This window comes from Euleptes europaea, chromosome 18 (assembly GCF_029931775.1).
Source record: "Euleptes europaea isolate rEulEur1 chromosome 18, rEulEur1.hap1, whole genome shotgun sequence".
Taxonomy (NCBI): Eukaryota; Metazoa; Chordata; class Lepidosauria; order Squamata; family Sphaerodactylidae; genus Euleptes; species Euleptes europaea.
This window is the reverse complement of record NC_079329.1, coordinates 38,532,087-38,545,697: the sequence shown is the minus strand read 5'-3', so window position 1 is coordinate 38,545,697 and position 13,611 is coordinate 38,532,087. Positions and strand designations below refer to the sequence as shown.

The 13,611-nt window shown below is 51.5% G+C and overlaps 1 protein-coding gene across 1 annotated transcript in view; it reads left to right on the top strand.

Annotated features, from left to right (window-relative positions):
* Positions 1–13,611, top strand: part of MYO1D (myosin ID) — a 209,133-nt gene extending 195,522 nt beyond the window's left edge. The window contains exon 22 of the mRNA XM_056863329.1: positions 13,455–13,611. Coding sequence (XP_056719307.1) covers positions 13,455–13,611 — 157 coding nt within the window. The remainder of the gene's footprint in view (positions 1–13,454) is intronic.

The window sequence follows — 13,611 nt, the reverse complement described above, 5'->3', positions numbered from 1 at the left end:
GGGGCAATGGTAAAATACAAGCGTTCCCAATGTTCTCCCACGGACATAATCACGGCTGCAGTTCTGTGGGTCACCGGGCCCCGTTTAAAATCACTCCCGTCCATTTGGGAAAAGCGGAGGGGTCCCGGAAGCCGCTTGCGCCGGACCCCCAGTTTCTTGGCAGTTTCCTCGCTAATCATGGTGCGGGCACACCCCGAGTCAACCAAGGCAGGGAATTCTAAACTGGGACCCCCTTTCGGTAGGGATAGGTGAACACGCACATACACATTGTCCTCTTGGGCGCTTACCATCGGTGGAGCTCCTTGCACAACGACAGGGGCGGTCTGCTGCGGAGCCCCCTCTACAGCAGACCGACGGCGTTTTTTGCCGGCTGTTCCCACTCCTCCTCCTCGCTGGAAGAGGGGGAAGGAGTGGTGGCGGTCGGGGACCCGTCCGAATCAAAAGTAGTATTTGTAATCCGGGACCCCGTTGGGCCTGTAGAAGTGGAGGCCCCGTCCTGGGGGCGCGCATGGAGAGCGGAGGGTGCGCCGGAACGTCGGCCCGGTGGTCCGCTCCTGCGGCGGGGCTGGTCCTCGGCAGCCGCCTTCTGCGGTTCGGTCGGGGCTTGGCGTGGGGGGTTGGGACGGCCCGCACGAGAGGGGCATTGCGACGCAAAGTGTCCCTTACCTCCGCAGGTCAGGCAGACACCGGTCTCAAATCGCTTGCGGCGTTCAGCGGCTGAGGGACCCCCGCTGCCCCCCAGTCGGAAGTCTCGGCCCCGGTCGCTTCGGGGTCTCGGGTCTCGTCCGATGCGTTGTTTGGACAAGGTCAGGAGTTGTTTGCGATTCTCTATGTCGGCAGCGTGACGAACCCAACCTTCCACGTCCGGGGGGTTCCCTTGCATGAAGGCCCAATGTTGGAGGTCTGGGTTGAGGCCCTCCCTGAAACACTGTACCAAAGTGGCTTCACTCCAGTCTAGGATTCGGCTGGCCAGTGACTGGAACTCACTTGCATACTGCGCCACCGACTTGGTCCCTTGGCGCAGTTGCATCAGGGAGGCTTTAGCCCGCTCACCCAGAGTCGGGTCCTCAAAGCGGTTGCGGAGTGCTACCATAAACTCGTCCAGTGTTCGCAGCACCGGCGAGCGGAGTTCATACTGCAACACCATCCAGGCGGCCGCCTCCCCTTGCAGTAAGGAAGCCACGTACTGCACTCGGGACTCCTCGGAAGTGAAGGTTCGGCCCTGTTCTCGCATAAAAATGTCCACTTGGACCATGAAAAAGGTCAACTGGTCCCCTGAACCGTCATACGTGACTTTCAGGTCCCGACGGGACGGGAGGCTAGGAGGCGCGGGAGGGGCTGCCGGTGCTCCGTCCGGGAGATTGCCGGCAGGCGGTTGCACTTTCAGCGCGTCCAGGGCCGCTGCCATCTCACCCATCACACGCTGCATGGTCTCCATCTGCTCCTGCATAGCTTGGCGATCCTCCTGCCACTGCTTGCGTTCCTCTTCCATCAGGGCCTCCTTGCGCGCCGGGTCCGTTTCAAGTCCCGTGCTGGGGAAGGCCAAACGGCGATCCTTCGCCGCGGTTCGGGAGAGAGACCAACCCTTGGGGGAGTCCAGCCAATTGTTAAAAAGTCCTCGGGGACGTCCGTCCCGGCCTTGGTCGGGGATGGGATCCCTAGGCTTCTTTGGCTTGGCACCCTCCTCCTTGGGGTCCGGTTTCTCCGGCACCACCGGTTCGTCCGGTGCGTCAGGGGTAGTAGGGGTGTTTTCCTCGTCGCCTGGCATTCTGTCCCAAAAGGTACAGCAGCAGTTCGAGAGGCAAGGACTTGCAACTTAATGTGAGAGATCCCCTCTCTCTGAGTTTACTTCTCCAAATCAAATGTTCAGACGTTGATAAAGAAACAAAGGATTTATTGAAGACATCAGGAGATGAGACAGGCACAGGTAGCAAGTTGCAAGTGAGGGGCTAATCGGGTGTACAGAATATATTGACTCCAGGGCACTGGGGCACTGGGGTTCACACTTATTGTTATGGGAAGTTACAAGCTTGGCATAATACAAAACATCAGACGAGTCCCAGGAAGTCTGGTGAAGCTATCACACTTCCAAGGCCGCATCGGCCTGAGGGAGTACTGACAGGAAGAACAGCGGGGGGGAAGATACTTGGGGCAATCAGGCCTGGCGCCTGAGACCAGAAGGTGTGAACTGCTTTTACGAGTTCACTGATAAGCAGGTGATGGGAAGCAGAGACACATAGACAGAGACCCTCACACTACGTCTGTTTATCTTGGAGAAAAGGACCCTGGGATAATCGAGTGCTGGGCTGGCTGTCCAGAGCACAGTCTTCCCTCTGGGGGGTGGCTTGGCTCCCTCCCCCAGTCCTGTCAACTGCCACCCTCAGTTCTCCAAACACCGGTTTATGCCTCGGTTTGTTTTGCCGGCTGGTCCTCTTGCATCTTGTTATCACGGTGGGGAGCTGTAAGGTAGCGAGGGGGGTGGCATCCTTCAAATGACAGAATGGGAGTTGGGTTCAGTCGCTTACTTGATATGAGAAGCTGCTAGATGTTGGGGATCAATTGAACATTCCCACTGAGGAAAACAAATGGCCCCAAGTGCAGCTTTCATTCATGGTCAGCCAGAGCTGTTCCCAAGATTGTGCTTGTTCCCTGGGACTCCTGGAATCTTGTGGCTCAGACATGGAAGCAACAGGTTTGCAGATGGTCGACAAGCACTGGCTTTGGGAAGCCATGAAAGGCTAAGACGGTTCCTGTTGCCATGTTCTCTGCGTCATCTGCCCTGCTCCTTGTTGTGCCAAAAGGCAGAAGGGAAACGTCTGGTGCATTTTGCAGTGCGCACACCTAAAGCTGGCTTTGAAAATGCGTAGGCTGTAATCCTGGATGAAAAATTTGGACAGTACAGATGAGAGTCTGTGTATCCTAAACTGACTCCCTAGAGGACGCACGGGACTCCTGCCGCCCGTGTCTGTGTTAACACCTCTCATCGCCACCCTTTCAAAGCCTCCTCTGCTGTTTCTGTTCAGTCTTGAATTTCAGCGCTGAAACATTCTTAGTTACAGCTCAAAGGCCAAAGCAGTGTTTTCATGAGCCAGATTTCATAATCCTTCTGTGGTCACGGATGCTTGCAGCAGCCTCTGCTCTCTTGTGCTTGCTTGCTTACACGACCAAGACCATGCAGCCTGCAGCCCCAAAGATGCACATGGCCCTCTGGTTTATATTAAAACAAATGTAGGGAGAATCTTGTGGCGCAGACCTTTAGCTAGGCCCTCCTCATTGTTTATAGTCCTAAAGAATGGGGGTGGGGACGATTTGGTTCCATTTCCCGTGATGGATGAGAAGAAACAGTTCCTCTTGGACACTAACGTCTAGACGAATAATTTTGGCCCTCTCTCGAGGCCAGAGGTTATCAAACTGGGGTGTGGACATGATTTCCTCTGAAGTTCTGATGAAATCGACAGCATGTTGTTCCTGCTTCTTGTTCAGAGAGGTATATGGTCTCTCCCATACAATTGTGTACCAGGGAAGCCCAGATTCTTAATGGATGTTTTTATCATTTTGCTTTTGTTAAACATTTCTGTGCTAGCCATGAGGGCAGGGCATGGAGCTCTTTACGGGGCTCTTGCCCCGAGATGTTCACTGTTTGCCTCCTGAGATTTCAAACAGCTTACACCTCTCCCCCTTCCAAGCCCATCTTGGTAGCTGTGAGAGCCAAGAATATATGAGAGCCTGGTTTTGTTTTTTGACGGAAAGCCAAGGTTGTGAGGATGCAGATACTGCAGCCAATACAGTCCCTTGCTTTTTCTGTGCTCAGATGACCTGAATAGCCTCAGGTGAGCCTGATCTCCTCATATCTCAGAAGCTAAGCAGAGTCAGCCCCAGTTAATATTTGGATGGCAACCTCCAAGGAATCCAAACCAAAAAGGTTGAGCTAGAAAAGACTTCTATGTATTTCCTACCATGCATTATGATATTATATTGCTAGGATGTATACTAGACTACAATTCTATGTCTGACCACTGAGGAAGGCCTTTTTGAGGCCGAAACGCGTTTGGTCCTTATTTGGTCCTACTTTAGTCGTTGTACGGTTTTACAATCAAATTTATTGATTGTGAATGACTTGCCTATGATATAGGCCTTATGTTTTTAAGTTTACTGTGCACCATATTAAAATTTATATATTTGTAATTTTAGTATTTTCTAGCTCAACCTTTTTGGTTTGGATTCAACATTTTGGTTGAGTTTAATTTGTGTCCCCCCCCCCCTTTTTGTTGTTGTTGAACCACCAAGGAATACCAGGGTCGTGACACATAGGCAGGCAATGGCCAACCACCTCTGAACATCTCTTGCCTTGAAAACCCTATGGGGTTGCCAGAAGTCACCTGTGACTTGATGGCATACACACACACAAATAAGAGTGTGGTGTATACACATAACCCAAAGTGTCTTAGAGTAAAAAAATAAGTTCAGGGGATGAATCTCACACTCGTGTATCCCTCAAGAACACACCACCTGATGCCACCCTGTCCAGGAGAGGAAACTATTTCTGGCACAGTATTGTTTGAGATAGAAGCACTTTCAGGTGGCATTTAATGTCTGCTCATGTATGCAAGCCGTCACTCGATGGCACCCGGGCATACACCTTAGTGTCTTGCCATTCATGGATTCTGAAAAAAGAACATAAAACCAAAAGGGCAGCTGAAGGTCTGTTTCTCTTGATTGGGGTGTGTGTGTATTCTTCAAATCTGTGGCGCTGCAGAGTGGCCAAAAAATTAGAGCTTTTTGCTTTTTCTGTTTGTTTCTTCCTCCCAGAAGGCCAAGTGTACAACTTGACACCAGCATTATTTTACATCTGCACCCAGCTCAGCACACACACTGCTTACAAGAGGAGGCCTTAAGATTGGGGTCAGAGACATAGAAACATGAAGGGACTTCAAGGGTCATCTCATCCAACACCCTGCAAAACAGGAAATTCACAGCTACCTCCCCCCCCTCTCCCCCAATGACCCCCTGTTCTATGACCAGAGAAAGGCAAAAAACCTCCAAGATCCCTGGCCAATCTGGCCTGGAGGAAAATTCCTTCCTGACCCCAAAGTGGCATGATTGCCACGTTGGGTGTGTAAGAAAGGGCCACAAGAGCCAAGCACTGACACAACCCTTCCTGCCCCTCCCTCTCACGATCTGCCTAAATTCACAGAATCAGCCTTACTGTCAGATGGCCATCTAGCCTCTGCTTCAAAACCTCCAAAGAAGGAGATAAAACCACGAGCCAAATTCTTGTCCAGGAACTCACGGAGCACTGTCCTCTCAGTAGGACTCATGGGATAAATTCTGCTTTTTGGCAGTTTGCCACCCCCCACTACCTGAATAGCACAGTCTGAAGGGCGGTGGGGGGGGGTAGCATGTCACATTCCCGTCACGTTAAAGACATTAAAGACATCTGCAAAGTCCCGATACTCAGGGGGTAGTTGGGACGAATTGGGCCTCTCTGATGTTAGAGCTGGGGTTAAAATGGCTACTACTCGACGGTGTAGTTTGCATTGCGGGCTGTTGAAAGCTAAGGTTTTGGCCACCCAGTCTATGGTGGGACTGTGTCCAACTAACCAGTTCGCCCCCAATACAACGGCGTAACGAATCCCAGGGACCATAGTAAAATGAATCTGTTCCCAGTGCTGACCTATACCCATCGCTACCCTACTTGTGCGATGGTTTACTGCCCCCCCCCAAAAAAACCACTGCCATCCATTTGAGCGAACTGGACTGACGCTGGTAACGGTACAGCTTTCACTTTTAGAGCTTTAAAAGTGTCTTCATTGATTAGAGTGCGAGCACACCCCAAGTCTACTAAGGCTTTCACCTGTACCTGGGGGCCACCTCTATACTTTTGCAAAATCACATCCAAATATACAGTCTCTTCTACATCTCTCACCATTAGTGGACCCTTGGGTCGTGGGGGGGGGGGAACTGCAGTGGTCTGTGGTGTTGCTCCGTCTACCGCAGACCCTGTCCATTTTTTGGCTGCTCGAGGGGTGCTACGAGATTAAATGCAGGAGAGTCCCACTGTCCGCCTTCCTCGGATGAAGCGGAGCTGTCCCCACCCAGGGGAGTTGTAATTGTAATCCTGGACCCCGACGGGTCCGCCGGCGAAAGATCCTTGGAGGCCTCCTCGGTGTACATTAAAAGCGCTTGGGGCGCCTTCCGCCCTGGAGCAACGCTACGATCAGCTGCAGAACTCCTCCTCCGAGTATTTCTCCTTCCCCGAGGAGTCCCCTCCACTCGGGGGTGTTGGGTTGGCCGCTCTGGGCACGATGGTCAGGCTGCAGCGAAATGACCCATGGCACCGCAAACGAGGCAGGCTCCCTTCTGGAAGCGCGTCACCCGATCCTGCGAAGTTTGGCTTGCTTCCGCGGCGCAGCTACCAGAGGTTTGGTAGGGAGCTTAGCCCCTTCTTTAGCCCGGCGTCGGGCAAGGGACACAAACTGGCGGTGGCTCTCCACTTCCTCCGCCAGCAGAATCCATTCCTCTGGGGTGGCCGGATCCCGTTGCATGTAAGCCCAATTCAGGATTTCAGGGTGTAAGGCCTCCCGGAAGTAATGTATACGGGTGGCCTCTCTCCAGTCCACAATTTTACTAGCGAGTCTCTGGAATTCACCCGCGAACTCCCTGACTGAGGAGGACCCCTGGCGAAGTTGTAGAATGGCAGTTTTGGCCTTCTCACCTCGAAACGGGTCATCAAAACGTCTTCTTAACGCTCGCATGAACTCATTGAAGGAGCGAACGGATCGGGCCCTGGTATCGAATTGTAAAATCATCCACTCAGCGGCCCTCCCTGTCAATAAAGATGAGACAAATCTCACCCGACTGTCTTCCGTAGGGAAAGTGTGTCCTTGTTCTCTCATGTAACTATCCACTTGATGCAGAAAGCAAGGTAATGCTTCCACAGACCGATCAAAAGCCACTCACAGACAGGGCTGCTGCCATGGCACCGCAGGTGCCACTGGCTGGATTGGGGTGGCCAGCTGAAACGGTGCCGCCGGTTGGAGCGGGACCGCTGGTTGAGCCGGCTGGAGAGGGACCCCCGGCTGAATCGGAGCAGCAGGTTGGAGCGGTGCCACCGGTTGAGACGGCCCCCCTCCAGGAGGTGCCGCCGGCTAAGGCAGTCCTGGGGTCGGCGCGGTTACAGTTTGGGTCTGGTGCAAACGTCCATACTCCCGCACCAGAACGTCCATTTGGTCTTGCATCAGGGCTATCCGCTCCAACAGTTCCCGATTCTGGTACTTCAACGCTTGTATTTCCTCTTCGCCCCCCCCCCGTATGTTGGGGGTGGCTAACGCTGAGGTTAGTATTCCATTTGTCTGAGTCCCCTTCATCCGAATCGCCCTCCTCCATGTAGTTCCGTACATCAGGCGCAAAGGTGCAATGCGAGGTTGCTCCGGCAAGCCGTCGTCTGCGGGCCTCGCTCCGTAACGGATAGATGTCTGGAGAGGATGAGGGGAACGACGGGAGAGAGGGCCAGTCCACACCCCCACTGCCCTTCGGGCGTGCTCCGGCCGCTGCCGCCGCCTGTTCCAGGGAGGCCCTTGCCTGGGCCGCGGCCGTTTCCGCCAACAGTTGCTCCATAGCCCGTTGCCAGGCAGCAAGAGCTTGTGCCACCTGCACCTTGGCCGTCCGGGCCGCCACGACGGCCGCCACCAGCGGCTTGGCCGCTTGCTGTAACAACAACTTCAGTTCACGATAGTCAGTGAGCAACGGCCGGGCTTGCTGGGCAAGTTCCGCGGAGGAAGGACCGTACTCCGGTTCCAGAATTTGCCGGACATCCTCCTCCGTCACCGTCTCTGGTGGCACATCCATGAGACATAGAAGTGTTCTGGCGGCGGCATTTTGAGCGTCCAGGCTGGACTGGTCAAGATCCGGGACATGTACCCCCTGGCCTTCCGCCATGGGAGAAGGATGGGTGGGCACCTGGGCCGGAGCGGCTGCATCCCTCTGCGCCATCTGGGACGCACCGAAGTCGGCCACCAGTCAAGTCAGGAGGGCAGAGTCCTCTTGCGCCAAGCGCATCTCCTCCAGTAAAAAGTCAAGCCACCAAAGTTCGTCCCAGGCACGGAGATCAGCCACCCGTGAGTCCCATGGGGCCGCCGCTTCCAGCTGCTGCCACTGGTCCACCACTAGCCCAACAAGCCAGTGGGACTCGGTGTGAGTCCAGCGCACCTCATCAAGGATTGCACACAGAAGATCCTCGGGGAGCACTTCCTGAGCTCCAACCCAAGCAAGGGCGGATCCTGGCGAACCCTCCAGGGCTCCAGCCAAGGAAAAGGATAGGATAGGAGACTAGTATCCTAATGTAAACTCTAGTCCCGTGATAATCCCATAAACAGACTCAGCAGGCAGATGTCCTACAAAAAGCTGATTTATTAGGAAAGTTCAATGGAAATCAGAAGCCAGGAATCAAAAGGATACTAGTGAGGATCAATTGTACAGTGCATGGCATAAATAGACAATCAAAAGACAGATAGCCCAGGGTACCATGGTAACCCCCCTCCCAAGAGCAACTACCAGAGGTTCCCACGAAGGGAGTCAAAACACTTAAGAAAAGGAATAACACATTGGCCTTGGCTGGCATCAGGCTCACCCACAACATACCATTCTCAGGCGATGCCTGACAGCCCACCACCTCTTGAGGAAACCTGTTCCGTTAAGGAACTGCTCTGACTGCCATGAAGTTCTTCCAAATGTTTAGCAGAAAACTCTTTTGGTTTATTGTCAACCCATTGGTTCTGGTCTGACCTTCTGGGGCAATAGAAAACAAATCTGCTCCATCCTCTCTATATGACAGCCCTTTAAATACTTGAAGACTGTTATCATATCACCTCTCAGTCGTCTCCTCTCCAGGCTAAACATACACTTTCCTCATAGGCCTTGGTCTCTAGACCCTGCACCCCCACATCCTTTCCCCCCCACCCCTCCTTTCCTTTCCTTTAAACATACAGAATTCTGGAGAGCTGAACACCTCGCTCACTGCTGTGTTACTATGCTTGGAGAGCCTGCGTGGTGTAGTGGTTAAGAGCAGTGGTTAGGAGTGGTGGACTCTAATCTGGAGAACCAGGTTTAATTCCCCACACCTCCACATGAGTGGCGGATGCTAATCTGGAGGACCGGGTTGGTTTCCCTACTCCTCCACACAGAGCCAGCTAGCTGGCCTTGGGCTAGTCATAGCTCTGTTAGAGCTCTCTCAGCCCCACCTACCTCACAGGGTGTCTGTTGTGGGGAGGGAAAGGGAAGGTGATTGTAAGCCGGTTTGAGTCTCCTTTAAGTGGTAGAGAAAGTTGGCATATAAAAAACAACACTTCTTCTTTGGTCTTAATGAAAGGTATCATTTGGCTTTTATTTTTGGCTTTTTCTTTGGGCTGTTGCTGAGGGAAGTAAAGGGTGGGCTCATTTGCTTGCAGTGTGGCGATATTTCTTTTAAGCCACTCCACTGAGGCTCAGCAAAGAAGATCTGGTTGTCAGAGTGAAATGTGAGGCATTGATTTTTCTTTGCAGAACTGACATCCGACGTGGGTAGGATAACATTTGAATGGGGGGGGGGGGCAGTAGAGGAAGACCTCTTTGTCTTGAAACAGGATCCAACTGAATGCCCCAGATGGGGCCAGCAAGGCAAGAAGATGGTGGGCTTGTTTGGTGGGCCAGGCAGGTAGGAGTCGAAGGCCGCTGTAGCATCAGTAGGAGGTGGCAGGAACAGCTTAAGTCTCCCACACAGACAAAAGCTGCCTTTGAAGCCACAAGGTGTGTGAGTTAATACACTTAACCAGGTCCAAAGAAGATTAGTGGAGAATCTATTTTACAGCTCTAAATCGAGAAGGAAGTGCTCATACCTTAGACCAGCGGTCCCCAACCTTTTTGAGCCTGCGGGCACCTTTGGGGTGCTGACACAGGGCGGTGGGGCGCAACCACAAAATGCCTGCCATAAAACGGCTGCTGTAGGAGGTGGGAGCCAGTCACAAAATAGCTGCTGGCGCTTACCTTCAACCGCACAGTGGAGATCCTTGTGCTGTGGTGGCAGCTGCTGCCCAAGCAACATTTCCCAGGATCTGCAGAGCCAATCAAATCTCCAGTGGCCAATCAGAAGCCTTGCTGGGCAGAAGCCCCGCCTGGTCCCATCCACTTTCTAAAAACATTTGGTGGGCACCATGGCACCCACAGGCACCACGTTGGGGACCCCTGTTTTAAACCAAGGGTTTTCAGTTTGTGCTCCAGGGAGCCTCGGGGTTCCTCAAAGGTTTCTCAGGAGATATTGTCGAAGTCTTTCACGGTCAGAGTTCAATGGTTCTTGTAGGTTATCCGGGCTGTGTGACCGTGGTCTTGATATTTTCTTTCCTGACGTTTTGCCAGCAGCTGTGGCAGGCATCTTCAGAGGAGTAACACTGAAGGACAGTGTCTCTGAGAGTGTCCTCCACTGTCCTTCAGTGTTACTCCTCTGAAGATGCCGGCCACAGCTGCTGGCGAAACGTCAGGAAAGGAAATACCAAGACCACGGTTTCTCAGGAGAGTTCCTCGATGAGAAGGTCAGTGACGGATGACCTTCCCTGAAAGACCCCTTGCCTGGCATCCCCTTGCTGGGAAAACCGGGCTCAGGGCGGCTAACAACATGTAAAAACCATACAAGTTGAGGTAGGAAGTTTGAATATAGCCTGCCTTGTCCCTGAGGCTCAGGGAGAGTAATGACATTTTTCTTCCATCGTTTATTGTGTTGTTTTACAAGCTGGGAACTGAGGCAGAGGTCGGGGGGGGTCCTTCCAAAGGCTGGCCTTCCGCTACACCAAGAAAAATGAGGGTAGCTGTGCAGGGGCCCCATCTCCGCTTGCGGTCATTAAAACCAGAAGTAAATTACAGGAATGACCTACTGGTAGAATCAAGCTGGTTCCTGGAAAAAGCAGGTTAATTGGGATTGCATGGTGTAATCTTAATTATGCCGTTTCTGGTGATGGAAGAGGTAGAATCAGCGGCCAGTAGGCTTTGTAAAAACTCGCTCAGCAGGTCTCTGCAGCACATAAATTTTCTAAACAAATGATACATTCTTGCCTAGCAATGGTGCATGGCAGTATACCTGAGAGCATAGTGTGCCATATAATCCCCCCCCCCGATGATTCTTATTGAAAGTCCCCACTTACCCCAGCACCTGTGGCCTGCTATGGCTTCCCAGTTTGGTCAGCTGAGTCTGCTAAGGCATGGCAAAAATAGCAAATTAATCAGGGATTGTCCATGTACCTCAGTTTGGCACCAGTAAAGAAGCATTAAATACCTGGGGTAGCAAAAGACTTGCGCCTGCTGTCCTGACGGCACCCGCGTCATGTAGAGCATTTTCTGTCTCATAGGCTTAAGATAAGACATTGGCTAACATCTCCAATACTGAATGTCTGGCAACTGGTCAGAGAGAATCCCAAGTCTGCCCTGCTTCTGTCAGATGTGAAAATTAGCAACAGAAAGGAAGGAAAACTGGAGGAAGCCTAAATGTTTGATGGAAAGCATTGAAAGAAAGTAATCAGTATTGTCGGGTTGGGTTTAAAAAAAACTGGTGATGTGGTGAAACTGCTTTTTGAAAATCTTGTCCTTACTTTTCAGGAAGTAATAATACTTCTTTAAAAAAAAGTTAAGTCTGGTGTCCGTGGATGTCTTTGCCGTGGGATGGATCCCACCAGCTTTATCACTCAATCTCAATCTTGTGGGTTATCCGGGCTGTGTTGTGTGGGTTGAACCTGCCTGGGGCTCTTGGGGTAGAGAAGTCTAAGCTGAGCAGGTAGAGGCATGGGGGGGGGGGGTTTTCATATTCCAGGACGGCCCTATTCCTATGAGCGTAGTTGGGCTGGCTGCTTCCTCCTGATCTCCTTCAGTCATTTATGCAGAGTCATCTCAGGCGCTCATTCCATCCATAAAGAAGAGCGGTTTCAATGTCAATGAAAAAGAGCCAGCGTGGTGTAGTGGTTAAGAGCGCCGGACTCTAATCTGGAGAACTGGGTTCGACTCCCCACTCCTCCACATGAAGCCTGCTGGCTGACCTTGGGCTAGTCACAGTTCTCTCCGAACTCTCTTGGCCCCACCTACCTCACAAGGTTTCTGATGTGGGGAGGGGAAGGGAAGGCGATTGTAAGTCAGTTTGATTCTCCTTCAAAGGTAGAGAAAAGCGGGGTATAAAAACCAACTCTTCTTTTTCTTCTTCTTCATCACTCTGAAATCTGATACTCACTGAATCTGCATTCCAAGTGAGGCTTGTTTTTTTAAGACCAAATCTTAATTTTAAATGAAATTTATTCCTTATTGAATTATTTCATTTATACCTCACTTTTCTCTCCAGTGGGGAACCAGAGTGTCTTCCAACATTATCTCTCCAGTGGGGAACCAGAGTGTCTTCCAACATTATCTCCTTCTCCGTTTCAACCTTACAACATATCACCCAGCAAGTATCCACAGCAGAGGAGGGATCTAAACCCCGAGATCCTAGCCCGACATTCTAACCTCTATACCCTGCTTCCTTTGAAGAGAAGGAAGCACTGAATGAGAGGTGTCTACTATCTGTCTCCTAATGGCGTCCCCTCCCCTGCCATCCATCCCTGCAAAGATGTGTTTCCCAAGGGAAGGGGTCTCCTTGTGCCCTCTGGATTGTCACTCTGCATCAGTCCTCCCAACCATGTGCAAAAGAGCTGTGGAGCTGGGCTGGTTTCTGAATTTTCATGAAAAATTAGTGGTTCACTGGGCGCTATTATGCATTATGTTTCATAGTGCCCTCCTTATGGAATTATAAGAAATAAACTGCTAAGTCATTTCATTATTAATTTTCCAGGTTCTCATGAGGAGTACATTGAATTTTTCCTGGCAGATGCCCTCCCTTCTGCTACTTTTCAAATGGCTACTTTTATGTTTGTGTCTATTAAAATTAGGAAGGAGTTCCTATCCTCTACTTATTAAGGTGTTTTTTTAATCTAAGTTTATTTAAGGTATTTAAGTTTTAAGCTGTGTTGAGTACTGGGCATGTTTTAAACAGTGGTTGCATGGGATTTGTAGTTTATACATGTATTTGGATAGGTTCTAATGATATTTGCTTGTGGTACGTTCTTGTGTCTGTCTGCATCTGACATTTATGTTATGGCCTATGGTTACAGCGTTAAAATCGATTCACTTGGCGCTATAAGCCAGTTCTGAAGCTGCAGCTGGCCCTTATTGTATACAGAACGGACACTTGAGGGTATTTCTCTCCCCCTCCTCTGTCTGATCTGTTCTAATCTGTTGTTAATCATGACCCTCCCAAGCTCCTAGGAGGTTAGCAGAGGTGATCTTTGAAGTTCAAGGCCGTCTGCCGCTTAACCGCACAGCCCAGCCCAGTTCGGCTTGGTGCTCTTCTCGCTTTGCTCCCCCCGCCCCCGCAAGAAAATCCCTTTTAACCTTTCCATCTCTCCCTGCAGTGAGAAGCGCCGCCTGCAAGTGAGCGTCACCAACCCTGTCCAGTGCAGCGTGCATGGTCGGAAATGCACCGTCTCCGTGGAAACCAGAATCAACCAATCAGAGCCAGACTTCACCAAGAATCGTACAGGCTTCATCCTCTGTGTGCCTGGGAATTAG